Source organism: Oreochromis niloticus, linkage group LG7 (assembly GCF_001858045.2).
Source record: "Oreochromis niloticus isolate F11D_XX linkage group LG7, O_niloticus_UMD_NMBU, whole genome shotgun sequence".
Taxonomy (NCBI): domain Eukaryota; kingdom Metazoa; phylum Chordata; class Actinopteri; order Cichliformes; family Cichlidae; genus Oreochromis; species Oreochromis niloticus.
In genome coordinates, this window is record NC_031972.2 from 22687139 (window position 1) to 22714869 (window position 27731).

Below are 27731 nucleotides of genomic sequence, written 5' to 3' on the forward strand. Positions count from 1 at the left end.
CAGCTTCTCCTAAGTGTCTTACAGGATTAATGTGCCAGATCATCATCATCATTATTATTATTATTATTCTTATTATTCTTCTTCTTATTATTATTATTATTATTTCATGTTAAATCACTCACGATAGAAGTCCCCTTCTATCAGTATCACTACAGTCAACTTTTCAGAAAGTTTCGAAACCTCATCACACAGTACTTTCATAATTTCTTTTGATGGGAAATCTTACTGTATGTTATGTAAATAAATATAAATAAATAAACAGTTCTTTTGTTTGTTTTTGGAAATTACATAAGAAGGATAGTAAGACTTTTGGCGAAAAAAAAAATAAAATAAAGATATTTTGTTTGTTTTTTAAAATTTCCCTTAGCTTCAGTTATGAGTCAGCTCCTCTCTTAACTGCTGAGTCAGTATTCCCGCATTTCAGAGCTAACGTGTGAGTGGACCCTGTAGCCTGCAGGTGGTGTAGCGGGTCAGGAATCAGCACCTTGTGATAAAGTCTCTGAGGCATAAACAGTATCGGGATTCTGTTACACAAACACGACCAAGTCTATCTTATTTAACCGATGTAGGTTGTCGAGAAACAGTTGTAGTGCACAAATACAGGATAGGCTACATGTCAGGTGCTCGGTGATGCTTTGTGGTCCGGCTATAGGTGTTTTTTCCCCCTTTAATTTTAAATGTTTCTAACATGTTTATTAACACAGAAAGAAATGACACGGATTTTACCCGCGCTTACGTCCGATGTAAAGCCCCCTAAGTCACCTGACAGCAGGTGAAGCACCTCTCTGGCTTCAGAGGCATGGGTGTGTGCATTGCTGTGCGCTCGGTGCTGGATGTCAGCGAAATCACTGCAGCAGCATGGAGACGTGAGGAAACAGCGCCGCTGGGCAGAAGAGTCTTTTCAGCGCCCTTTTCTCTTACTGCAGCACAATTACCAACTTTATCTCCTCTGCATATTTGATCAAAGGCAATGGAAGTCGCTCCTAGATTTTTGTTCCTGCTGTGCGGTCTTTGCGTTTCTCTGGCGGCTGATTGGGAGACTGTGGAAACAACTTTTACTGACCTCGGGGACGAAATCGACTACAAGGATCCATGTAAAGCCGGTACTGTCCATATTACTGTACATCATACCTCCTTCTCTTGTTGTGTGTTATTGGTGTATTTTTTGGCCAACAGCCTTTAGTCTTGAAGGCTCCAATCCCTGTGAGAAGGGCTAGATGTTTATTAAAGGATAAACCTTTAAAAGAAGGGAAAATGATGCTCTCAGCTTAATAGGTGTGAAAACTGGATGTGAATAAGCTTTAAACCAGGGGAAATATTTTCAATCCAAAAATAATATTCATATATATATATGTATATATATATATATATATGTATATATATATATATACAGTATATATATATATATATTTTACATTTTATTGTTGTTTGAAAATATTTAGAATAGCAGCTAATCGATTGTGAAGATGTTACACAATATGTTCAAATACAAAAAGTGTAAATGTTGTACATCCTCTGGAACAAAAAGTGATTTTTTTTAACCTAAAGCTATTAAATCAAGTTTAATAAGAAGTTAAAAAAAACCTGTTAAACGACATGAAAATGGTGTAAATGCAGTTTTAAAAGACAAACAAAGCGATTGTGCCATTGCAAAATGCAGTGGTTTTTACAAAAAGGACTACTTTTAAAGTAAAATGTAGACTTTCTGTACTGAATAATTTCAACCAATTATTTTTTTGTTTGCATTTATTAATATGTGTTTTATCTTTCAAAGTAAAGCAAGCATGTTTTTATCTTTACTCAGTTGTAAGAAAGAGATGCAGAGGTGACAGTGACGTTATAGACACAGCACAGTATGTACCCCAGATTAATTTATTTAGTGAAATAATTGTTCTTTTAATCATGTTATACTTTTTTTTAAAAAAAACCCTATTATTACTGTATTTTCAGTATTTTCAATTTTAGTGTTCAACAGTGTAAATGTTGTTACACTTCAAAGGTCTGTCATGTAAAATAACAGTAATTCTGGTAGAGAATGTTAAAATAATACATGCTCCAAAATAAAGTAATGCCATATTTCCTTAATATAACGACAGAGTATTGTGAGCAAGATGCAAGAAACTGCATCTGTTGAAATTAATGTGTTAAAGTACAATAGTTGTTTCTTAAATGCAATGAAGAGTAACTTTAAATACCTGCAGTCAAGACAATACCATAAACTTTCAATTAACATAAGTGCAGTGGTACATGGCACATGTCTGTGTTTTTAATATAAACGGGTTGTACTGTCATAACTAAAAGTTTAGGCAATGGCACAGATTTAGCATTTCACACACTTTGGTTCAATTTTTTTGTTACATTTTTACTTCCTTTGATGATGAAGAACAATCATAAGCATTTTATGCATTTCAAAGACTTTTATTGTTAAACAAAAAACATTTTTGCAAAGAGTCAGTATGTACAATGCTGACCTTTCTTCATAACTTCTGCAATTCTGCACGACGTGTTGGATATCAGCCTCCGAGCCAAATCCTAATTGATGGAGATCCAAACTCCAGGATGTTCCCAGTATGTGAGCTTCTGCTTGTCCATCCACTTTTTTAAGGTCTTGCTTAGGCATAAACTCTTGGTCTGGAGAGTTTCGACTCGCTTTTGGCTTATGACATGGCGCTCCATCATGCATGAATGTGATTATGATCATCGTTATGATCGACTTGGTGCACTGACAAGCCAGGAATGGATGATCATCAATCAGGATTTACCACAGAAACTGACATCCAGTCTGCCACAGAGGACTGCAGAAGTCATGAAGAAGAACATGTTCCTCATGTTTAACATTTTTTGAGAGGGGAAAAAATCCCATTAAAACAAAACATGTTTAATGTCATATTATGCTATATTGGTAAAGGACATCCAGGCAATATGTATATGTATATATACATATATATATATATTTATATATATGTATAAAAGAAAAGATTTCCATCATCTAACAAACAGTTCACTGTGGTTATCCTGGGGCCTCCAGCAGGTTGGGGTTCCTTTTTCACTTGTGACTTCTGAAGCTTTCAAAACAGACCACTCTTCCACTCTAGGGGAGTTGCCTGGAGACTTGAGGTCACTGAGGCCGTGCCAGCACAACCCTCAGCTGGACTGTGGTGAAATCCCTCGAGCTCCAGAGCATGGGGTGCACACTGCAGGGGTGACAGTCATTTACAGTCACCCTTTGCTTGAGTGAGTTTACTTCAAAGGCTGACACAGGGCCCACTACCTCTTTTCATTTGTACTTTCAAAGGTTGTTACATCACACTGTTAAATGAGGTATTTAGAGTGAAAGACTCAAGTGAGCAGCTCTGCTTGGCCAATATGATGGATATTATTTCTCAGAGAGCGTGTCATGTCATCTTTGAGTTTTGTAAGTTATCTACAACCCTTAATTGTGTTCCTCACTCTCACCTTTGTTGGCCAATGGAGGATGTTTCATAGCTAATCTTGTAGCTCAGCATAGAAGTTTAGGGTTTCTTCGTTCACTTCCCCACGGTCTGTTAGAGCCCAGTTTTCTGTCAGACTCTTCTTTAACAGTTCTCTGCAGCTGACATTGAGCTATGCCATATTTTGAAGCTGTTTCACCACTTTTGTCTTCTACTGTGTTTGCTGCACTGCTGACTTTGTAAGAAATCCTGTAGTGACGCAACTTGTTTTTTTTTTGAAGGTATTGCAGAAAAGTTGATGAGACCTTTAAAAATCTACCTCTGGGGCATTTACCTCTGTGAATTCGTGGAGTTCACTCGTTTTGTGTGTCAAAGTGCAAATTCAGTCCATTTTGTCTGCTGTTAGCATTTTATATACAGACCTGTATGAAAGAGCCAATGCTCATTTCTTTATATTGTGGTATGGAAAATATGTGTAGTGATTTATTGTAGCAAGAATACATGGAGAGCCAGTGTATGAGGTAAAAAAAATGAGTTCAATTTTAATAAGTTTGAATTTTTTGTAATTTCTTTGTGATTTCTTTATGTAGTCTTCAGGAATAGTTCTAGAGGCTTCTTGGAGGACATTCAAAGCTCTTCTTTGGCTGCTCTTTGTTCTGTTCTGTCAAATATGATCCCACACTGCATCAGTAATGTTGAGGTCCAGGCTTTGGGGAGACCAATCCATGAGTCTGGTCTCATGGATTGGTCTCCTTAATAAAAATTAATCAAACACTTTACAGGAGGTACTGCATGGTGGATCAAAATCTAGTGGTATTTTTCTATGTTCATAATTCCACAAATTTTGACAGGATCTCCATCACCACTGACTAAAATGCAGCTCCAAACCATGACAGAGCCGCCACTGTGTTTTACAGACAGCTGTAGACACACCCTTCCCTCACCTCCTGACCTCCTCCATATATCTTGATGATGATTTGAATCAACAATTTGGATTTATCACTCCATCAGTCTAGTTCTTGTGTAATTTGGTATACCTCAGTTTTTCCTTTCTGTTTCTCTTTTCTAATAATGGCTTATTGACAGCCGTCCTTCCACTGAGACCATTTCTGATGAGGCTTCAGTGAACAGCAGATGAATCAACTGAAGAGCCAGATGCGTCTCTCAGATCCTGTGTCAGGGCCTTTCTGGACGTGTTTTGCTATTTCTTGAGGACATGACTTTCAGATGCTTTCATCTGTTGTAGATAGTTTTTTGGCCTTCCACTCTTCTTTTGTCTTCCACTTGTGCATTTTACTTAGATTAGTTAGACATGGTGCATCCTATGCAGAGATATGTGAGGTTTTCAGCCGATAGCTCAAACTGTGCGATCTTTGATATTTTTCATGGATTCAACTAAAGAAATTGGAGGATTTTTATTTATTTATTCATTTTACAACAAGCTGCTAGTAACAAAGTGCCCGAAGATGCAATTTAAAATAGGTTCTTTGCTAAGTTGTTTGTTATGTGCAGACACAACACTGGTTCACCCCTTGTTAAGTGACTTTTTTATGCTTGAATGAGTAATAGGTCAGTGGTAAGTGGCTTAAACAAATAAACAGACAAACAAAAAGAAAGTCCTGTGAAAATGGTCTGGCAGAAGAACTGGAATAAAAAAAAGTGTGAAAAGCAATGTGTAAAAAAAAAAAAACCTTTGAAAGACTATTGCTCAAGATCACAGTCTGGCTCCTTGGAAGCAAAGCATAAAGAAATGGGTGGTGGCTCAAAAGTTTTGCACGCTACTGTATGTAGAAATCCAAATTTGCAGCTTGTGTGGATGAAAAGAAAAGACAAATATCACACTGATCAGATATGAATCAGATATGTCAGATATGAATACACACACACACACACACACACACACACACGGGTACACTGATCCGGTCAATCAGCTGGTCACAAGTGATCAGTTACTAAACACTGAATAGCAGGGGGTTTTTTTTATAGCAACAAACTTTAGCACTGCTCTAAATTAAAACCACGCTATCTGTTAGAACAATGACTGATGGTACATCTAATCTTAAATTAGAAATTTATCCCAACTTATCCCAACCTTCTTACTGACTCCAAAGAGATTTTATGATATTTGATTAAAAATGTGAACTGATTTAAAAAATCCATTTCTACTGTATGCACCCATTTCAGTAGCTATTCAGCAGCCTTGCAAATGCCAGCTCAGCACGGTCACAGTCCTGTAATGTATTCAGTTCACATCTTCCTTCCTTCCTTTAAAAGGACACAAACAGTCCGCCGATATGTTTCAGTTTGTGAGCCAAGGGCAGGTTGCAAAAAGAGATGACTTTAATAAACTTGTTAAAGTAGATGAGACAGTCCAAGAAAAGCGCCACTGAAGGACAAACTAATATGAAGAGTCAAAACATATAAGACAAAATAAGGCAGAGGTGAACATGAGCAAACTGCAAGAAGAAATAACTGCACTAAAAAAGATGTAATCCAATGAGGACAAAAACACAAAGAAAGGGAAAAGACAAACGTAGAAAGGGGTTGAGAAAATAAAACAAAAAATAATAGAAAATTAAAACCTTTTGCTCTTTAATCAGAGACTTTTGCGATCAGCGACTTTATGCTGGTGTTGTTGTGTATCTGCTCTTTAAGAGGTGCTATTTAAAATTCTCCTCCCTGTCACTTTAACACAAAGTTATATATCTTTAATTTATCTGAGAACTTTTATCCTCATAGCTGCCTTTTTGGGAGACATTGCACTGGATGAAGACGACCTCCGCTTATTCAAAGGAGCACGCGGCGGTGATGATGCACAGCATGCTGTCCAGAGCAACCACACAAACTCAGGTGTCAAAACAGAGAAAACCCAACTAATATGTTAGGAATTCAAACTGAATGTGAAGGGGATCATGATCAAAGCAAAATCAAAGCAAACTCCCCTGAACTTCCTATCTATCTTTTACAGCTAACAGTTCCACTTCCAGTGAAAACAGAAGGAGTGAGAGGGCTGCTGACAGACAGAGCCTCCGTCGACAGAGGAGAGCAGCCACCGCCAGACCTGAGCGAGTATGGCCTGATGGTATCATCCCCTACGTGATCAGCGGAAATTTCAGTGGTGAGCTTTGGTGGACAACAATAAGTCTTACATCTGATGGATGCAGGATAATGAAAAGCAAATGAATTTTAGGTGTAATGCTTAACAGTGCATCCACCTGACAATTCAATCAAAAAGAACTGACAACATACCAGATGGCATAGAGGTTATTTTCTGCAGACTTGCTGGGCCTCGAAATCTTCGGCTTGCCCTGTAGTGTGCATTGGGCACAAACACATTTAAAAACCACTGCTTTAAGGAGTCTTCGTTGCCATGTGCAGCTTGGACATCCTGAAACTGTCAACGTCTAATTCAGAGTTTCCTTTCAGGCAGTCAGCGAGCCATTTTCCGTCAGGCGATGCGTCACTGGGAGAAACACACTTGTGTAACGTTCACAGAGAGGACGACTGAAGAAAGCTACATTGTTTTCACTTACAGACCTTGTGGGTAAGTTGGGAGCATGTCACCATTTTTAAAGAAGTTTATGATGTCATCGTTTTTTTAACAGAAGTGTTTGTCTCAGCTTATTGGCTTAGAAAAAAATGCACAGTGATCTAAACTAAAATTAATGGAGCTCTTATTTATTTTTTTATTTTTTTTAATCAGATTTATTGTTTCCACTGTTTTCTATTCAGAAACCATAGACTGTATATAAAAGATGGAAAGCTCAGACTGATTACTTTCTTTAAAAGTGGTCATATAGGTCTCTTTATAGTTAACTTGTTAAAAACATGGGCGGTGAATAAAAACAGGATGTGGACCTGAATGGTGTCGCTGACCGGCAGGTGTTGCTCCTATGTGGGGAGGAGAGGTGGAGGCCCTCAGGCTATCTCTATAGGAAAAAACTGTGATAAGTTTGGCATCGTGGTGCATGAACTCGGCCACGTGATTGGTTTCTGGCATGAACACACACGTCCAGACCGTGATGAGCATGTAAGCATCATCAGAGACAACATTCAACAAGGTACTCTTACTGCATGCGTGCGTTGAGGATGAAATGAATAAGTGGGAATGCTTACTGATGCTGCAGATGTTTGTCTTTGCATTTAGTCCTTTGACTGTCTGTCTATCAAAAGGGCAGGAGTATAACTTCCTGAAGATGGAACCAGGCGAGGTCGACTCACTGGGAGAGGTATACGACTTTGGCAGCATCATGCATTACGCAAGGAATACATTTTCCAGGTTGGTGTGTTTTTTTGCTTCATGTTTTATCTCTTAAAGTTAGTATTATCTTAACAGAACTGCAAGCTTTTTGTTTCTTTTGTTTTTTGTTCTGAACATTTACACTTTTAGCTTTACCATATTCACATTAACAGGCAATTAAAAACCTTTCTTACGGTAGTTAATCATTAAATATCTCTTAAATTTATTTATTTGTATTTATTATTGCTCGTAATTGGTTCTGTGAAGCACTTTGGCATACCTCTGGTTTTTAAATGTGCTATATAAATGAAATTGTATTGTATTGTATTTTATTGTAAATTCATGATTCTCTCTGCCTACCTCCAAACTGTGAACACAACACAACACACTAGCCTGACTAGCCCCACGTGTCATCATCACCAAGCTTGTTTCTGATTATCTAACAGGGCTATTACCCTGACCTGGTGTTTGTCCCTTGAGTCAGCTCTGCTTAGCATGCCTCACAGGAAACCTCTGGGGGATTTGTCCTGTATTGTTACAGAAGCGATTCCACACTAGTCTCCTTTTTTGTTTCTGTCCCATGCATGTTGTTGCCCCTTTCAGTTTCTCTGTGTTTTGGTTTTTTACCCCCATAACCGCATTGCAGGTCTGGGTCATGGAGGCATGCCAAGCTAAAAAAAGGCCCGGCAGTTCAGTCTTTGTCAAACAATTTGGGGTGGAGTGGCCTTTTACTCTGGCATTCAGGAGCGGGCTCCACTGAGCCGGCTGGCACCGGCGAAAGGCCCCATTCAGAGCGCTCTGTTTGCACATGCTTGTCATTCATGGGTGCATCACCATGGGAACTGCAGGGTGGGAGCTCCAAACTCAGTGTGAGATTATCACAATCAATAAATCAAGGTCTTGAACAGGAGGTACATCAGAGAAATCATGTAGATTTCATCGATCCTTCAGTTTAAAACCTCTGAAACTCAGATCTTCTTGCACATCAGTAAAAGTCAGAAGTTAGAAGATGTTTTTTCTCTTCAGGCTTTAAGTGTTGTCACTGGATTCTTTGCTGTGGTTTTTCTGAAACAGAGGCATCTTCTTAGACACAATTTTGCCCCGTTATGATGTCAACGGAGTCAGGCCGTCTATCGGGCAGAGGACCAAGCTCAGTAAAGGAGACATTGCACAGGCCTGCAAACTCTACAAATGCGCAAGTAAGCTACATTTGATGCAGAGAGGATATACTCACCAAGCTATGTAATGAAATCCCATCTGGCCTTTATATTTGCATTATTCATTAATTTAAAAGTAACTGGTCTAACTAAAGATAAGACTTCTCTACCCTTGTCAAACAAAAACAAACGCTTAACAAAAAAGGTTCAGGAATTCTTGCTTGATATTAAATAGAGCAGAAAAACATGGAACAAAAACCTCCATATTCAGGAGAAATAATATAATTTTATTCATGGATAAAATTCTTCTACGATCAAAAACAACAACACAAATGGTGTAAGATGCCAAAATTAAATCCCCCGTCCACTTCATGCTATTTGGACAGCTGAGCCGACTTCAATATCTAATATGAAATCTTGTCAAAATACAGCAGCACCAAATGCTGTCAGTTTAAAGAAAGAATTCATAAATATTTCACCGCAGTACATTTCTAAGAAAACAGTCTCGATGGCGTATTTTATCTGCTTTCTTGCAGAGTGTCTTCTGGAGTGCGTCACACTCATTTACCCACATTTCCAGGCAGACGTCTGCTGTTGATCCATTTACTGAGATCAACAGCAGACCTTTGGAGTTCCTGCGTCAATAAATATGTGAAAATTACTCGGCTCACTAATGTGTTTCACAGACTCGTGGGCCTCATGTTCTAGCTGAGAATGACGCAGTGAATGATGGTCAGGTTAAGGTTGATCTTTAGACACACAGGAGTGTGGCTCCTCCTCTCTATCGAACCAATTATAGCAGCTGCTCACTTGCAAGGCCAACAGACTATCCACATAGCTGGATAGTAGCTTTTATGTTTTGCTTAGAGACGCTCTTCACACTGATGGTTTCTAACTGTGGGATAGTGCAGACAGCAACCGTGTTGCATACTGTAACTGCAGTCGAGAAATGAAAATATAAAGCTGCTCACTCTTTAGGGAATTCTGATATAGATAAGGCATGTGGTTTAAGACTCCTAAAAACTCCTGGATCCTTTTCATTTCTGTTTTATTTAGCTAGTGGTAGTTTTCAGGTTGAAACGTCAGCTTCAACCTGAAGAAGAGAAGAGGATTAGGGCAACTGGAAAAAAAAAAGATGTGCCCACTTTTTTCTTTCAGTGGCCCTAATCCTCTTGCATAGCTTCAAGATGTGCTAAAAATCAGAGGAGATTATATGTTTTTATCCCCATTGTACAACCTGCTTGAAGCAAGACATGGAGCTCATTTATCATTTCTACTAATTTTGTGCTTGTGAGACACTCATCACTGAGAGTTAATCATCACTGGTTTAAATAAATTGATAAAAAATGATATTATTTCTCCATAAGATGAAGTGCTTGGTGAACTGTTTTTTTGGTTTTTTTTACCTGAACACTAATCAGATGAGCAGTCAAGGCTATGCAATGTTTCTTTCCTCATATAAACGCCTTCTGTTGTCAGTTCTTAGTTAAATGTATTTTAAATAATCTCCTATTGTGACAGAGTGTGGGGAAAGCCTGCAGGACAGTTCTGGAAACTTCTCTTCCCCTGGTTTCCCCAACGGATACTCGGCATACACCCACTGTGTCTGGAGGATTTCTGTCACTCCTGGAGAAAAGGTACTCAATATGTGGAAGCATTAGCTCCATAAGGGCATGATCAGCATGGTTGATCAGCTGCAGATACCACAAACGAGCAGTCATTCTTATTTATGCTTATTTATGCATAAGGGCCCATGAGTAGTTAGTGGATTGTTATGTAGTTTCTTCAAGTGACTCCTCGAGTCACAAGGAAAAACTTAGCGTGGGAAAACTTGGCAGGCATGCAGACATCTGTGCGGAGCCTCGCCATCTGAAGAAGAAATTCATGCCACTTGAACTTCAGCAGATGCAGAAACTATAACGCACGCATTACAGTTGAAGCTGTTCTGCAAGGAGGACTCGAGTAAAGTTCAAATGAGGTCCATTAAGTGTTGCATTAATGCTCCATATCAGGTAGCGAGCATTCACAGCACATGGACTGCAACCATCATTTTTACTTCTTCTGCTAAGTTAACAAGTTTCCCACTCGCAGATGTATAATATTGAAAGAATTTTCTCAAATAAATTCGTGACCAAGTCAGATGTTTTTTGTTTTTTTGTTTTTCAGTTGTTTGGGTTGCTTGATGTTTGTAAATTAGCCACATTGATGTGGAGGTGAATATGACGAAGTCACTCTAGTTATTTCATTCATATAATAGCTACTTTTGGTTCCTCTTATTCACAAGGCGTCAACGACTCCTGTCAAGGAGTCGTACTACGGTGGCCCTGAGAGGCCAAACGTGCTGCAACTTAAGAAAACACCAGCAATAAGAAAAACGCTGCTAAAGCACACAAAACACAACAGAAATAGGAAAAACTAAACAGTAATAGGAAAAACAACACCGGAAATAGGAAAAAAGAAAACAGAAATAGGAAAAACTAAACAGTAATAGGAAAAACAACAACGGAAATAGGAAAAAACAGATTTCCAAAAGCACAAGGGAAGTGTTTCTGGGGAGACAATAACCCGACGGACCAGTTTCAGGAACCAAAACATGCTAACAATTGCGCTGGGAGACACTTAAATGAAGTGGAGGATCTATCAGTTTTGTGAGGAAAGAAAAAATGAGAGGTAAGTGTGTTAGCCTGACTATTAGCCTAAAAATCCATCATCAGTATTATATGAATCATGATAAAACACACCTACCATGTTTTGGGTTCCTGCAACTGGTCCGTCGGGTTATTGTCTCCCCAGAAACACTTCCCTTGTGCTTTTGGAAATCTGTTTTTTCCTATTTCTGTTTGGTTTTTTCCTATTTCCGTTGTCGTTTTTCCTATATACGCTGTGTTCTGTGTGCTTTTGCAGTGTTTTTCTTATTGCTGGTGTTTTCTTAAGTTGCTGTCCGTTTGGCCTCTCAGGGCCACCGTACGATCCCACATTTAGATTTGGCAGATTTTTTCTAGCACAACCCAAATGAATTTGTATCACCTTCCAGGATTAAACCAGGTTTTTTTTACTTGTTAGGCAAATATATGAACCGCTACATTAGAATCAGGGTCAGGGTAGCTCGCTCACATATACATATTGCAAAATAAAAGTAATGAAACAGACATTTTAAACAAGGGATTTGTGTTCGTTTTAAAATGTGCATTTTTCAGTTAAATAAACTGTTGAATTGTTTTGCAGTAAGTGTTTCATTAACTCTGTCAACTGAACAACAACACATTTTGTTAAAACAGATAACCAAAAGGATGATGATTATTTATTATGAGAATTTTTTAATCTAATAAACAAGATTTATGAAAATATTATTCTGATACATTTTTGGCTGTAAACTATGGGAGCACAGGCAGCATTTTAGTCAAAGTCATTAGAAAAACAAAATCTCACAAAAACATTTGTGTTGCATTGTAGCATCACTGAAAAAAGAGTCGTTTACTGTTTAGTTTTTTGTGTATTAAGAGATGCGTTGGTGTCATTAGTATTTGAATTTTTTTAGCTCCTTTGAGTCGACACAGATGTAGAATCTTGATGCCAGACCATTTGCTAACCCCCTCATGTCCTTCTGTCTCCTCTGCATCTTAGATTGTTCTCAATTTTACATCCATGGACCTCTTCAGGAGTCACTTGTGCTGGTACGACCATGTCGAAGTCCGGGACGGCTTCTGGAGGAAGGCTCCTCTGAAAGGTCTGTTTTACTTGTGTGTCTAATGTGAAGTTCTTACCGAGAGGAAATGACAGTATTTTTTTATTTTTTATTTTTTTTGCACTTTTGCACTTTTGCAGGGCGTTTTTGTGGAGACACACTTCCAGCTCAGATTATCTCGACCGACAGCCGACTGTGGATTGAATTCAGGAGCAGCAGCAGCTGGGTGGGCAAAGGATTTTCAGCTATTTATGAAGGTACATCGCTCAGCTTTCCCGTGCATCTCCTTTTGGTACAGATGTGAATTTAGCCATATGAAAGCAAGTCTGTGATTGTAATCAGCTGCTGCTTATGTCACTTCTCACCTCCTGCGCAGCCATCTGTGGAGGAGAGGTGAAGCGGGAGAGCGGCCAGATCCAGTCGCCTAATTATCCCGATGAATACCAGTCCAACAAAGAGTGTGTGTGGAAAATCACAGTCGCAGAGGGGTTTGATGTTGGCCTCTCCTTTCAGTCATTTGAGGTAAAATTACCTCTTTTGTTGTTATTCCTGCATTCTGGCAACGTGCTAGCAAATAAAATTAAAAGGTGGTCTCTGCAGTGAATGGTGCAGTTGGCATATGGAGAGGAATGGCCAACCTTCTGTTGGTTTGAAAAGATTTCAAACAGTCTTAACTAATTTGCAAAGATTTTAATGTGTTGCTATGTTGGAATTTGTTTTATTAAACTTGTTAAATAATTACCTACTATACTATAGTACTATAGCAACTTTTTTCAAACTTTGGAAACTCTACAGAGTGTCAGCAGAAAAAAAACCCCATCTCAATTTTACTGTTTGTGGATGGCGAGGATCACAATCTGGACAGACTTCACACTCCTCTGCTGTAATGTCTATTAGCAGACTTCTGTGTCCGTGCTGTGCAGATTGAGAAACACGACAGTTGTGCCTACGACTACGTGGAAGTGAGAGACGGCGCTTCAGAGAGCAGCCCGCTGCTCGGGCGTTTCTGCGGGTACGACAAACCAGACGACATCAAAAGCACCTCCAACCAGCTCTGGCTCAAGTTTGCATCCGACGGATCGGTCAACAAAGCTGGGTTTGCGGCCAACTTTTTTAAAGGTCAGAAGGTCATTTTAGCGGCAGACAATCTGGCAGCAGTGAGACCTGTTTGATGCATTTGTCTGGCACAGAAAACTAGTAATTGCCATTTTCTTTTGTTAGAGATGGATGAGTGCTCCAGACCTGACAATGGTAATTGCGAGCAGCGCTGTCTGAACACACTGGGTAGCTACAGATGTGCTTGTGACCCGGGGTATGAGCTGGCAGCTGACAAACACACCTGTGAGAGTGAGTTTACAGTCTGACTGCTTGTCAACTTCAGAATGCCGCTGCTTCATGATACACTCTGACAGTGATGTTCCCTCTACATGATATATACTCACTATGTACACCTTAACTGCTCATTAACCAAATGTTGAATCATCGAAACATGTCAGCAAGACAGTATGAAGAAATGGTCAAAATAATCTGCTGAAGTTCAAACTTGAGCATCAGAATTGGGAAGAAACATGACTCTGAACTTATCAGACGGACTGTTCCGAGTGATTTTCTGGGATTTTCCCACATATCCATCTTTAGTGTTTACAGAGAATGGTCCAAATAAGTGAAAATAACCACCGAGCAGCAGTTCATTTAACATTTAAGCATGACTACTCTCGGTTTATCAGAATTTACCAGATATTTAATGTTAGCTTTGGCTTGGGTGAATAGTGGGTCTTGTCTGAGTGTTGTAGCCTTGAAGATGGCAGCAGATGTGCATGGCTGTGTAGTAAATCAGTGTGTTGACTGACACTTGTTGGAGAAATAAGAATTTACTCTTGACTAACTTGACTCTCAGTTTGTCAGCTTTTAAAATACACCAACTTCTTTAAATCCTTTAAATGTGGCAAAAACAAAACCTCTGAGTTTGCAGATTCCTCTGCTTCCATCAGTGACTCCACTGAAGTGTTGTTGCTGTATGTCTCTGCAAGTCACCATGGAAACACTTCATGCAAGTTTCATGTTGTAAACTAAACACTACTTATTTATTTTACACTACACTATTCTATACTTTATTTATTATTACAGTATAGTATATTAATATGTATATAAGTATACTAGGCTATAGCTTCCCTGGTTCACTGCTATGAAAAATTAATACAAATGGTGACTGATGATTCAGAAAAGAAAGATGGAAATTCCAACCTGCACTGATGAGGTTGATGAGGTGTTTTAGCGGTTAAAACACTGGGTCGTTAGCCTTGGAGGGGAACGATGCATACATTTGAAGCCTGACAGCATCTCTTGTGTATGTAGCTTAAAGAGCTCAGCGGCAGAGAACTTTTTGTATTCTGTAAAACCTAAAGCCCCACAGCACAGTAATAATAATTATAATAGTTTATATGAGCAATTCGTTATTTATGAGGCTACTTCATGTCATTTTTTCTTGGATACTAATGTTTAGAGAGGCCCCACTCACTATGGGAAACACACATGTGCACAATAATAATTCCATATTCCCTGCAGGTACTGACTTTAGAGGGAGAATCAAGACACATAATAAAGTTAAGTTTAGGTAAGGATTCAGATTTTCAAAATAAAAGATATTTAAACCATCACCTCGTAAAACGGCCCCTGGTTAACAAATGAGTCAGGCGTCTGATGACTGCTTCCAACAGTATAATGTCACAAAGCTCAGATCATCTCAGACCGGCTTCTTGCCCATGACAATGACTTCACTGTACTCAAATGGCCTTCACAGTGACCATGTCCAATACATCACCTCTCAGATGTGGTGAAACGGCAGATTCACATTGTTAATGTGCAGCTGGCAAATCTGTTTGTAATTTCTGTAGTTTAGAATTTCTGCCATTTCATGCTTAATTTTACTGCAGTGCGCCTAAGCTGTCAGCTCTATTATGCTTTCAGTTAAATCACACATCTTTTTTTTTCCTGTGCTATAAATAGATAGATGTAAACATAAAGTTATATATACCAGATATATATGAGCTCTGATAATAATCCTGACTATTCGGGCCTTTTTACCTTTTGAGTCATGATTCCCAGGAAGCTTCCTGTTTCTACCACATGAGGGCAGCGCTCCCCTGTTATAGCTTCTCTAAGAACTTAGATCTTGGTTCATCGTCTTAAAAGTGCTTGCAGACACAAATAGCGGTAGGAGCTGACCTTTACGCTCATTTTTAAAAATAACAAATAATGTAACTAATGGTGTTAAATTTAAAGATGTCTTCTATTTCCAGTACAACAATTTCAGTTCCATCAGTTTAATTATTTCGATTATTTTTTTAAATAATATTCAGTTTCAAAAGTTGTAATATGTATAGAATTCTTTGTTTTTGTTTTCTTCTGTTGTTTCTGGGTTTTTTTTTTTTTTTTTACTTTTACCACTTAAATCTGTGTTTTTGCCCCACCAGCAGCTGCCTGTGGTGGATTCATCACCAAGCTGAACGGCTCCATCACCACCCCCGGCTGGCCCAAAGAATACCCACCCAACAAGAACTGTGTCTGGCAGCTAGTGGCACCCATTCAGTATCGCATCACCCTGGTGTTTGATGTGTTTGAAACCGAGGGAAATGATGTAAGTGGGGTTTTTTTGTGATTTGTTAGGAAAGTGCTTGTACACATGGTTAAAGATGATTCAGCAGGAATAAATACCTGATAAAAATCTCTCGTGCTAAAATATATGTGTAAAAAACACATCAAATAGTTAAAGAAGTGAATGAGGTACATCAATACATTTATTAACATGGCTCATTTCTGTGTGTTTCCCATCAGGTGTGTAAATATGACTTTGTGGAAGTGCGCAGTGGGTTGAGCTCAGACTCAAAGCTTCACGGCAAATTCTGTGGAGCAGAGAAACCAGAGGTCATCACCTCCCAGCAGAACAACATGAGAATTGAGTTTAAGTCTGATAACACCGTCTCCAAGAGAGGCTTCAAGGCTCATTTCTTCTCTGGTGAGTTGACTGATGATTTACGAAGTATTGAAGGAACTGCAGAGTAAACATAACAGTATGGTGCAGGGAAACAGCAAAACCAGAAAGATGCAGTCCACTGACTTCACAATGAGATATAATGTATCACAGAGATACAATCTTACACAACCTTACCCAGAATGCTTAGTATTCGTGTGTAAACACATTCTTCCTCTTGTGTATTTTTATCATTCACATTGAAATCTGAGGATTTTCTCTTCTTTTACCGTTCTTTATTTTTGCCCCTTTAATCAAGCTAGTCAAATAATATAACAATAAAATCAAAGCATAAAATTTCAATAGAACAGAATAGAATCGCCACTTTACTGTCATTAAAAACATGGACCAGTTTGCGCACATCAGAAAAAACATTCGGTGCATTTACTCACCATCGGACTGCACGACATAAATCATAAATAAATCTAAATCTAAAGGTGTGAAAAGAATTTCAGCTATGTAAACGTAAGAGTATAAGAGACATTTGTCTAAATACATTACTCAAAAAAAGAAAAAAAAGAGAAAACCTGTAAAGAATATTAGGAAAATAAGAATAAAAATTTTAAAAAAAAATCATAATGTACAATCACCATTTCAGGTATGAAAATTATATATTATTAAAAAAAATACTGCACATATAAACGGCCCCTCTCCATTACTTGAATGGTAAACTAATTGCCCAGTTTGTAAATATGCAGGTAATTTTCCAGAATATGGAACTGAAAATGATCATAATAGTTCCCCTTTTAAAGTCTGGCTAATGATCAGATTACATGTTTTTATGCAATATCATCAGATAAACAGCCGTCTGAATTTCTTTTCTTTTCCTCAGCAAAACTAAAAAGCACGTTTAAACTCTGTACAGTACGACAACGTATGATTTCTAGCAGCTATATAATCCTAAAATCCTGTGCCTAATGTAGCAGATATTTCCTTCTTGAGGAAAGGCTTAATCTCAGTCTGACCCAGTAAGTTCTGCATGTTTTCTGATTCCTGCTTTCACACATTACAGTGTGGGAAAAAATTCTATTCTGATTATTTCAGATTATTCAGAAACGTATTATGTAAACTGCCTAGAGTACCAGGATCAGCAAGCTCTATATAACTTTTGGGAATTATTTTTACATCAGTCAAATCCTTATAAATTATATATACTATGTGTAGTAGTGTCAAAATAAACAGCAAAATTACAAAATTACTTCCACATTATCTGTATGTCGTTGTTTGTCACTGGAATTTTTCGCTAGTGACAATAAAGTTTCTATTGTATTCTATTCTATGTGAACAGATATAGATGAGTGCTCCAAAGGTAATGGAGGCTGCCAGCATGAATGTGTAAACACCTTCGGGAGCTACAGCTGTCAGTGCCGCAGGGGCTTCATGCTGCACGACAACAGGCATGACTGCAAGGAAGGTGCAGTATGTCCACTGTTCACTCATCAGTGTGATGTATGGCCTTATATGTCCTTACTTTTCTTCAGTGGACACACGAAGCTATCGTTTTTCTAGTTGTTTTTTTCTCCCGATTTTCAGACACGCAAATCTGTGATTCACTTACTATCTAAAGATGAAGTAGTCTCTTTAGAAGGAACACACCCCTTACCAGCTGCTGCATATTTACAGACAAAAGTATGACCTTAGGAATATTTATTAGTAGCCTGAGTGGGAAAGTAGGATTGCTTAAGAGGAGCTTTAGTTTTGCTTTCATTTTGACAGTTAACACGTTCGGCCTATTTTCCACAGCATGACCTCAGAGGTTGGTGGTGCTGGAAAAAAGGAAATGATGTGCAGCTGTCATTGTGTCGCATCCTGCTTTGTTTTTTGTTTTGTTTTGTTTTGTTTTACAGCGGGATGTGATCATGTGATAAACAGTGTGTCCGGCACCATCGCCAGCCCGAACTGGCCTGACAAATATCCCAGCAAGAAGGCCTGCACCTGGTCTCTTTCTACAACCCCGGGCCATCGAATCAAACTCGTATGTCACGATGCTAAAATTAAAGCTGTTCCACACCATTTATATCGTTTTAAATTTAACTCAAAACAATTTCCAGATTTTTAATGAGGTCGACATGGAGGCTCATCTGGAGTGCGCTTATGATCATCTGGAGATTTATGACGGAAGAGACAATCGTGCCGCGAGTCTGGGACGCTTTTGTGGCACCAAAAAGCCTTCTCCGGTCATCTCCAGCGCCAACAAAATGTTCCTGCGTTTCTTCTCCGACAACTCGGTGCAGAAGAGAGGGTTTGAGGCTTCGTACAGAGCAGGTGAGCAAACTACAGTGTCCCTGAGAGGTCAAACCTTCTGCAACATAAGAAAACACAAAACGCAAATAGAAAAATGCTCCAAAAGCACTCAAAACACAACAGAAGTTAAATAAAGGACAACAGAAATTTTAAAAAATACAACAAACACACAAAAAACTCACAAGTGAAAGAGTTTTTGGGAAAACACCAATGTGAGTGAACAGCCGCAGAAGTGACAAGCTAACAGTTGCTTTGCTAACAGCAAACATTTATTTATTATATGAATCATAACACTGCATGTTTTTCACAACACCAATGAATCCTTTGAACACATCTCAGTGAAAACCTTCCCATGTTTTGGTCTGCATCACCTCCACAGCTGTTAATGTCTCCTCAAAAACACTTAAATCTTTGAATCCATTGTGTTGGATTCACTTTCTGTTTCAACTTCCATTGTGTTTTGAGAGATTTTGTTTTTTTCAGTTTTCTTTGTATTCTAGTCAAGTTCTATTGTGTTTTATTCAGCTTCTATTTTGCTTTGTTCAGTTTCCTTTGTGTTTTATTCAATTCACCTTGTGTTTTGTAGGATTTTCTTCGACTTCTTTTGTGTTTTGATTGATTTTTCAGTGTTTTCTGTTTGTCTGTGTTTTCTTAAGTTGTTTTGCATCTCAGGGCCACTGTAGTAAACAGACTATAAAATACTGCTCTGCTAAAAAAGAAAAAAAACCAAGCAAAAATAGAGTAAAATGGTGTTTTGAAGACAGAATAAAAGCTCAAAAATGTCACAATTCAGCTGCATTCCTTGCTAACTTTTATGAGTTCCTCTTTTTGACCCTCTAATTTTGTGGTTGTGGATTCTCAGAATGTGGAGGAAGCTTTAAAGCAGAGGTCAAGACAAAAGATCTGTACTCCCATGCCCAGTTTGGAGATAACAACTACCCTGGAGGCTCTGACTGTTTGTGGGTGGTAACTGCTGAGAAGGGTTACGGGGTCGAGATCATCTTCCAAGTGTTTGAAATTGAAGAGGAGGCTGACTGCGGGTACGATTACGTGGAGCTATATGACGGTGCTGACACCAAGTCTCCCAGGCTGGGACGATACTGCGGATCTGGGGTAGGGCTGAATAAAATCAGTCTCGCTCACTAATTTCTATTTTTTATTTATTTGTTTATTTACTTGGCTGTATCGGTTGCTTTTCCTCAGGCCCCGGAGGACGTGTACTCAGCTGGAGACTCCATTGTTCTAAAATTTCACTCGGATGACAGCATCAATAAAAAAGGCTTTCATGTACGCTACACAAGCACAAAGTTCCAGGACACGTTACACGCAAGCAAGTGACTTTCCAAACCTTCCCCAAACCTAAATGGAGACTTCACCCCTAGCATTTGGTTGGTCACACCCATTTCCTGGCGAGGAGTGAATGCATGGGTTGATACCACAAACAACAGCCCAAACGCTTTACATTGACTTCTGTTAGACAGAGTGAAGCCATGCAGAGACATTACATCTTCACTCTTCACCATCATATAGCCCTGTAGCGTAACAGTTTGAATGATTTCATATATAAATATACAATCGCACCACTTGTAATGAGCTGATTACATCATAGCGCTGTTTTAAAATGTAAAATGTATATATTGTGATATAGTTTGCCTTTTTATTTTAATCATAATTTCCACTGTGTCACTTTTTTCTGTCTGAGGTTTCAACCTTCATCACTTCTAATGGATGTACTGCAGTTTGATGTATTATATTACTTGATAAATTAACTTAATATGTATGGAAATCAGCAAAACTGTATTCTTGAATCATACCTAATCTCTTATTTAAGATTATATTCTTTTCTGGCTTTGCTTTAAATTAGTTGAGTTTTTGAGTTTGTATGTCAGCCATCCTCTACAGCTTCTTGTTGTTGCTTCACAGCAGTTAAGGTTTTTTTCGCCCGATCAAAAATGATTCCTTAAAATCCCGGACTACGTGCTAATTGGTAAATTTTTCCTATGCTGAACTTGGGTAAATGCATGCAACGTATCACCTGCTGGGTGTGGTTACAGCTGCATCATCACTGATGCTGAGCATGTGGACAGGATGTTAATATCTTGGACAAATGTTTGATTTTTGTTGTGAACAAAGTTACGTTTATGAAAGCTGATGGTGAATCAACCAACTGACTTTCTTTCCCAATTTCAAATTATTGAGAGATGTGTGTACGTCTGCACCTTGATGAGCCTTTCCATGGTTTTCCATCTATGACTGCAAAGATGTTTTCACAAGTATCGTCCGGCTTTGTTTGTAGCTTAGTATGAAACACCCTCTGCACACCTGTGCCGTGCCTGACATCTTTTAAATCAAAATCGATTTCACATATTTTTCTCTTGGCTATAATCTTTCTCTGCTTTGCTCTGATTATTTGGGACTTAATGCCCCCCTTTTGTTTTCTGAGCCAGATCTAATCTCGCTAATTGGGTGAACTGAGTGTATTGCGGAGACACATGGTCACATAAAATTAAACCCGCTTGAAAGAGCAAGAAACTGCAGTTCTTTGACCAGCCACTTGAGGCTGCATCCAAAAGCAAGAAGCATGTTTACAGCCTGGTAATAAATTGGTTTTGGCCTCTGTGTACGGTTTCCCCCTTCAGCATCACTGCAGGTGGGTGAATCTTTTTATAGCTAACTCATCTATCTGGATACTGGAGTTGGGGGACCTCTAGCTGCTGTGTTATTACTGTTGGAGCCTGTTACAAATAGACCTAGCATTCCTTGATGTGTGGTTTAGGCCACCCAAGAAGTGCTGAAATTACTTAGAACTAATTAGCAAATATATGTGTGCATTGCACATGTACAATTTAGGAATCCAGTTTGTTTACCAAGCATCCAACTACTAATCCAAATATGATATTCTTGATCCAAAAAAGCAACATGGCCATTTCCCGAACTCTACATTAAGGCTTCAAAATGAAGCCTAAAGCAAACAGGTAACCTGGCAGTGACAATGGCCATGTTTTATTTATTTATTTATTTATTTTTTCATTTTTTTTCCCCCTGCACAGTCAATCATCATTAAAGGGACACTTAACAGTTTTCTGTTCCAGGCTGCAAACGTGTTTAGTTCTTTGCTTGTGACCCACTAGTGTAAAACAGTTTTTTTTTTTTCATAACTTTATTTGAAATTTAAAGTAAACAGTCATTCATTCCAGTTCAGTTTGTTACTAGTGTAAAACATTTATTCATAGCGCTGCAAGTGGTTGAATAAATAAATAATTAATGAACTCTTAAGGGAACCATAAGGTAGTCATAAAAAGCAGAATTAAGAAGTTTGATCATGGAGGTGTTCTGTTCATTATAATACTGGAAATAACACACTTGTGCATATAATTAAGGACATCTTTTTACATCTTCGGTGCCACACATTTAGTGTAGCATGCGTCAGGCTTTTGATCAATATGTGCTAAAATTTCTCAATTACAAAAATGTGCACACATACAAAAAGACGATTTAAATGGATTTTTATTTAAATGTGTGGTACAACCTAATGTTTGCTATGATGAAATAAAACATTTCTCCATGATCCTTGAATGCATCACATCATCAAGTGTTGTAACTCCAGTATAATTCAGGATGTCAGTTATTTACAGAGTAAAAAACAAAGTACTGAATGAATTAATGAACCATGCATAAAGAAGATTACATAACAGCACATTACAATAATGTCACTACAGTCAGATAGCCAGACAGTTTCACATTCTTCACCGAAGCACAGCTTCTCTGAAATGAAATGGTTGACAGTAGATTCATAGTCTGCAAACTCAGCAAAGCTTGGATACACGTGTTTCTGATTTCTGATTAGATAAACTGCACAGTGCATGTGCACAGTTACAAATCTGTACAGTAGGAACCTTTTTTATTCACATATGATTTTTTTGCATATCTAGTCATTTTTGGTAACTGTTTGACCCTTTGTTCTCCTTTTTTCACAGCAGCTAAATCTTTGGCAAGAAAACTTTGAGAGGCTCATTTTCATGCACTTTGTCCAGGAAGCCCAAGTTGAAATAAGGATACAGTGTTTCTGTGAAGGTCTCCCTGAAGGTGTACAGGTGTGTCATGCTCTCTGCGTTGTAGAAGGACACCAGGCCCCTCTTGTAGTCCACGTACACACCGATCCTGGCCAGTGGCTCCTCCAGTGACAGGACAGTTGGAGGGGACGTACCCGCCATGTACCGAATCCCATAAGAGAGAGAGATAGTCCAGAAGCCGTTAGCTGGAAGGGCTTTGATGACTCCCTTTCTGGGCACCGACTCCCGGGCTACCCCCACAGTCCAGACTGTGCTGCTGTAGACCTCGATCTCCCAGTAGTGGCGCCCGTGGGTGAAGCCCTGGCTACCCAGCAGCGACAGGGCGGCATTAAACCTGTTGGGATTGTCCTCCACAGTGTGGTTAAAGTTCTGGTATCGAACGCAGGTGAGGGAGGAAGTCAGACTGAGCCATGGGTTGGCCGTGCTGGAGTTAAATGTGATGGAAGCTGGAACTAAAAAGAGGAGAAAGGAAAGGCAAGAGAGGAAGTTTAAGGCCAAAGATGTTTCTTTGCTGGATATTTCGATGATGGTTTTCTGTGCAGTGCAGCGATTCAGGAGTTTGAGTCATTTTAAGTACCTGGATAGATGCTTCCTTTCATAGATTTCCACACTCTGTACTGTAGGGGCCCTGCAAACCGGCCCTCACACAGACTGGGCGGTGTAAACACGGGTTTCTCAAACTTAAGTGGAGGCCTGTCAACGAAAGCAAAGTCAAACAATGAAGCCAAAGAACAAAAACAGAGCCTTTCAAGGACAAAATATTCTGCCTCTTTCCCACGCTCACCTCTGGAGAAGTGCTTTGATGCTCTGAAATGAGACACGGGAATAAACACAGGAAAAGAGACAAAAAGACTGTAATTAGTTTTGCTGTATCTGAAAGAAGAGAGAGCTTTTTTCCACATTACATCAATGTCTGACCTCACATTATCCCACCCTGCGGGATCTCCCTGTGGCCGGGGGAAATTCCCACTGCCTTGGCCCGAGTATGGCCCGGTGCCTGAACTGAACTCGTTTTTGTAGAGCTCAGCGACTGAGATCGTTGGCCTGAATCCTGTCTAAGCTCATAAATCTTTTGTTTGGAAAAAAAAAACTACAACAGTGTTGTTGTTATTTATCACGCTTTACCCTTGACGTTTTGTCATAATGATGTAATCAAATCGACCATCTTGCTAAGACCACTCTGCAGAGCTTAACAGGAAAGCCAAAGCGGTCACACCCAGCTCAGTTATATCTTGAATGTTGATGTTGGACCCTGTTTAACCTGTTGGCACAAAAATGTATGTCTGCTACATAATAGAGTGAAAAACACCTAATTTTCTTCCCAAATATTGTGCTTCTGATACTATTTCTTTCAAAACAGTGATACAAATGTTTTGAAAACATATTTAAAATCAAGAGTTCAGCATTTTTTGGCTTAATCATCCCCAGAGCTGACTCATCATCCTGGTAATAACTTCCAGATGAACTGCGCTGTATGTACAAACAGGCTAAGCGTACCCGGAGCAGAGTGAATGGGTCCTGCTCTTTTAGTTTGTCCTCTATCTCATGGACAGCCCTCTGCAGACGGGAGATCTCCACGCACAGCAGGGCCTTGTGCTCGTCCAGGCGAATCAGCTCTCTTCGCTCCTCCGTCTTCAGCTTCACCTGCAGCAGTTTCTCCTCCTGGTAGAGGAACTGATGCAGGTCGCTGAACTGGGCTTCGATGCGCTGCTTCAGATCAGCGGTGTGCTCCTGAGTGGGAGATGCACATTGTCACTGGGAGCGACGGTCTATATGTTTAAAAAGCACAACAGTCTGTGTGCACATACACAAAAGCATTAAAAATCCATGAGGGGAATGAGACAGAAAACTCTGGGTCAAGTGGGTCAGTCTGGATATTTATAGTGATTGTAGCATGCGCAGTGGCAAGGTTTTGATTCCGATTTGTTTCCTCTCACCTTCAGCTTCTTCACCTCGTCTTCAGCTTCTCTGTCACACTGCAGCGCTATGTTGAGCTCAGCTTTTAAAGAGTCCATTGAGCTGTGCAGGGATGCCTGTCAGGGCAGAAACACAACATCAAAGCACATTGTTTAACAATCCATTCTCTTCTGCTTACCCAATTCAAGGTCGCAGGGGGGCTGGAGCCTACCCCAGCTGCTATAGGGCGAGAGGCGGGGTACACCCTGGACAGATGGCCAATCTGTTGCAGAGCTAACACAGAGACAACCATTCACACCTGTCTATGTCTTTGGACTGTGACAGGAAGGCAGTACTTTTAGGGAATTCATGCATTCAAAGGGAAAACATGCAAACGATGGTGGATTCAAACCCCAGACCTTCTCACTCTGAGGCACCAGTGCTAACCGCCGCACCACTGTGCAGCCCATCAAAACATACTGACTCCCTCAAAGTCAATGTCTTGTCAGTGTGATTTGTTGAAAACACAATGGGAAGCGTGATAAATTAGAGCTTACTTTTGCTTTAAGCCTAACCTGGGAGACTCTGCACTGATGAACAACACAAGAGGATGCATGTTTGCGATACCAGAAGAAGTTGTTTTTGGGAAATATGCAGCCAAGTCTAAAACTTTATAAAGCAAAAACAGTTTAAACCCCATTAACAGTAATATTGACTTCCTGCTGAACGTTTAACTGCTGACAGGCACTTCATTAAAGCTTAACTCACCCTGTACTTCTGTTCTGCCTCCTGGACACACACCATGGTGTGACTTCTGTGCTCCTGGGAGATGCCACACACCAGACACACCAGCTCCTGGTCCTCCTCACAGTACAGTTTCAGCTCCTCCCTGTGTCGGCTACAGCGTGCAACCGGTGCAGGAGCCCTCTCTGGCACCCCGGCATCTGGCAGGCAGGGTCCAGTCCCGCTCTCCTCCAGACCCTGACAGTAACTCTCCACTATGTTGGCCACAATACGGTTGGGTCTGTAGCTCGGTCCGGGGTACACCTTCCTGCACTGAGGGCAGGAGCCGGCTCCACCTTGCCCGGTGCCCCGTGGCCCTGCCCAGTAACCCTCAATGCAACCCTGGCAAAAGGTGTGATCACAGGGCAAGGACACCGGCTGCTTGAAAAGATCCAAACAGATGGAGCAAGTCAGGTCTCTGCTGATTCTGTGAGCCGAGCTTTTAGCCACTTGTCCAGCTATGGGAGGCTGTCGTGGCTTTTCCATTGCTGTTTGCACAGCAAAGTCTCCTTCTTTAGGTTTCCAACTTTTTTTGTCCGGCTTTATCCCCTGGTTCACTTTCTCCAGGTTCTGCAGATAGACGGACTGGATTTTCTTCACTTCTTTCTGATTCTTGCTCATTCCTTTGCCTTTAGTGTCCTTCTTTGTTCTTACTGTACTGCTGGACTTCTGAGTCCTTCCTCTCCTACAGAGTGTGGCCGCTCTCTTTGGCCTCCAGTTTTCCTGTTGCTGTGGGGAAAACAAGGGGGTGGTGCAGAGGCAGCATGAGCCTCTCACATGCAGATCAGATAGTGAGGGGATCTCAGAGGCCCCCCTTTCCCCCTCAGACTGACGTCAGTCAGGAAACTGAGGCGGACCATGGATATTCTTTCCTTGGCATGTTTGTTTAGAAAAGTCTGCACAAGTAAAGTCCGACTTCACTGAACTCTTAATCTGCTCTAAGAGTAATTGAAGAAAAATGTAAATCCAGTGGATGTGACTGTGTGAGCTCTTGCCGTGAGTGTGGGTTAGAGGGAGAAAGCAGGAAAACATCTGTGAGTAGTAGATAGCGATTTCATCATTCTAATTATGGCCACGATCTCTGCCAAGTAAGTAAAAGGTAGAAGGGTATCATTCAAAACTGTACGCAAAGAAAGCTCCACAACAGACAGAGTACTCTTTATCCAGAGTGCATATAACAACATAACGTCCAGTAAAGCTTATTTAAAAATCCAAGCTGAGTGAAAAATTTGTGTTTCGCTTGCCAAGACTCGTATCAGCAGCACCACATGGGCCGACTAAATATTACAGGATGTTACATCAGGCTAATGACACTGTAAACGTAGGCATGCTGTGATTATTTAGTGCATAATCACAGGTCGGGTGAGTAAAAGCACAGCAGTACTGCATAAATGTTTATACTGAGTGAGTTTGTTTTTATTTGTTTGCCTGTTTGTTTGTTTGTTTTAATCAGCCTGTCTTGTGTGTGCCAATATTCTGATTGCTGCACTGTCTGTAAATAACACTTAGAACCGTGTTCCTCCTATGATGAATGACATGAATGTACCTGAAGACGTTCTTGTTTTCTTTTAGAAAACCTTTCAGTCAGCTTTTCTCAGCCTGTACTCTGTGTTATGAGCAATAGGGACATCTGGTGTCCAAAGTGAAACTTAAACTAGAACTAAACTTATTATAGATCAATATGATGAACATCAAATTGATAATATAACTGGGTAAACAACAGCTATGATTAAGTAAACCCATTTTTTTTTTTAATGTAGTATCAGTTGAGGGTGGAAAGCAGGAACCAACACCTAAAGGATTTCAGAAAATTGTTTTGCATTGAAGTTTTACAGGTGAACAAAGTGCTTGCAAAGTAGCAATATTACAGTGTAAAATCAGTGTGCTGCAAATTAAAGGCATCGCAATTCACTCATGGAAACTTATTAAGTACATCTATTTCACTACTCGTATCAGCATCACATGCACTTAATCATGTAGACATCAAGGAAACCTGCTGAACGTCAAACTGACCATCACAATGGAGAAGGATGACTTAAGTGATATTCTGGGATTTTCCCACAAAGCCATCTCTAGGGTTTACAGAGAATCGCTCAAAAAAGAGAAAATATCCACTGAGCTGCAGTTCTCTGGTGAAAACGCCTTGTTGAGAATGGCCAGGCTGCTTCGAGTTGATAGGAACAGTGACACAA

The 27731-nt window shown here is 39.8% G+C and overlaps 2 protein-coding genes across 4 annotated transcripts; one reads left to right on the top strand and one right to left on the bottom strand.

Moving 5' to 3' along the window:
- The first annotated feature begins 606 nt into the window (after positions 1–606).
- Positions 607–21406, top strand: LOC100695027 (bone morphogenetic protein 1). 3 transcript variants are annotated; one of them, XM_019361116.2, is made up of 20 exons: positions 607–1103; positions 6171–6281; positions 6400–6549; positions 6858–6975; positions 7314–7492; positions 7605–7710; positions 8746–8870; positions 10350–10465; positions 12453–12555; positions 12654–12770; positions 12890–13035; positions 13437–13632; positions 13735–13860; positions 15990–16150; positions 16348–16528; positions 17832–17957; positions 18391–18518; positions 18595–18808; positions 19650–19900; positions 19991–21406. In XM_019361116.2, the coding sequence occupies exons 1-20, from the start codon at positions 971–973 to the stop codon at positions 20123–20125; spliced, it is 2922 nt and encodes a 973-aa protein (XP_019216661.1). In that variant the 5' UTR covers positions 607–970; the 3' UTR covers positions 20126–21406. The 3 variants fall into 3 exon arrangements, with proteins under 3 accessions (XP_019216661.1, XP_005451331.1, XP_019216662.1); XM_005451274.4 differs by having other exon boundaries at positions 608–1103; positions 15987–16150; XM_019361117.2 differs by lacking the exons at positions 607–1103; positions 6171–6281 and having other exon boundaries at positions 6412–6549; positions 6862–6975; positions 15987–16150.
- Positions 21407–21964: 558 nt separating this feature from the next.
- Positions 21965–26648, bottom strand: trim69 (tripartite motif containing 69). The gene is made up of 6 exons (XM_005451273.4): positions 25525–26648; positions 24798–24893; positions 24358–24591; positions 23645–23667; positions 23438–23553; positions 21965–23312 (listed from the first exon to the last, which is right to left on the bottom strand). Exons 1-6 carry the CDS (start codon positions 26158–26160, stop codon positions 22768–22770), a joined length of 1650 nt encoding a protein of 549 aa, XP_005451330.1. The 5' UTR covers positions 26161–26648; the 3' UTR covers positions 21965–22767.
- Between the last annotated feature and the right edge of the window lie 1083 nt (positions 26649–27731).

Bases quoted from the DNA above. Each gene is read 5' to 3' on its own strand.
- LOC100695027 (XM_005451274.4), top strand. From the start codon at position 971: ATGGAAGTCGCTCCTAGATTTTTGTTCCTGCTGTGCGGTCTTTGCGTT. The intron at 10,466-12,452 runs GTACTCAATATG...TCTGCATCTTAG, and splicing joins CTGTCACTCCTGGAGAAAAG to ATTGTTCTCAATTTTACATC. The intron at 16,151-16,347 runs GTAAGTGGGGTT...GTTTCCCATCAG, and splicing joins TTGAAACCGAGGGAAATGAT to GTGTGTAAATATGACTTTGT.
- trim69 (XM_005451273.4), bottom strand. From the start codon at position 26,160: ATGAGCAAGAATCAGAAAGAAGTGAAGAAAATCCAGTCCGTCTATCTG. The intron at 23,668-24,357 runs GTACGCTTAGCC...GTCTCATTTCAG, and splicing joins ACCCATTCACTCTGCTCCGG to AGCATCAAAGCACTTCTCCA. The intron at 23,554-23,644 runs GTGAGCGTGGGA...TTTCGTTGACAG, and splicing joins ATCAAAGCACTTCTCCAGAG to GCCTCCACTTAAGTTTGAGA.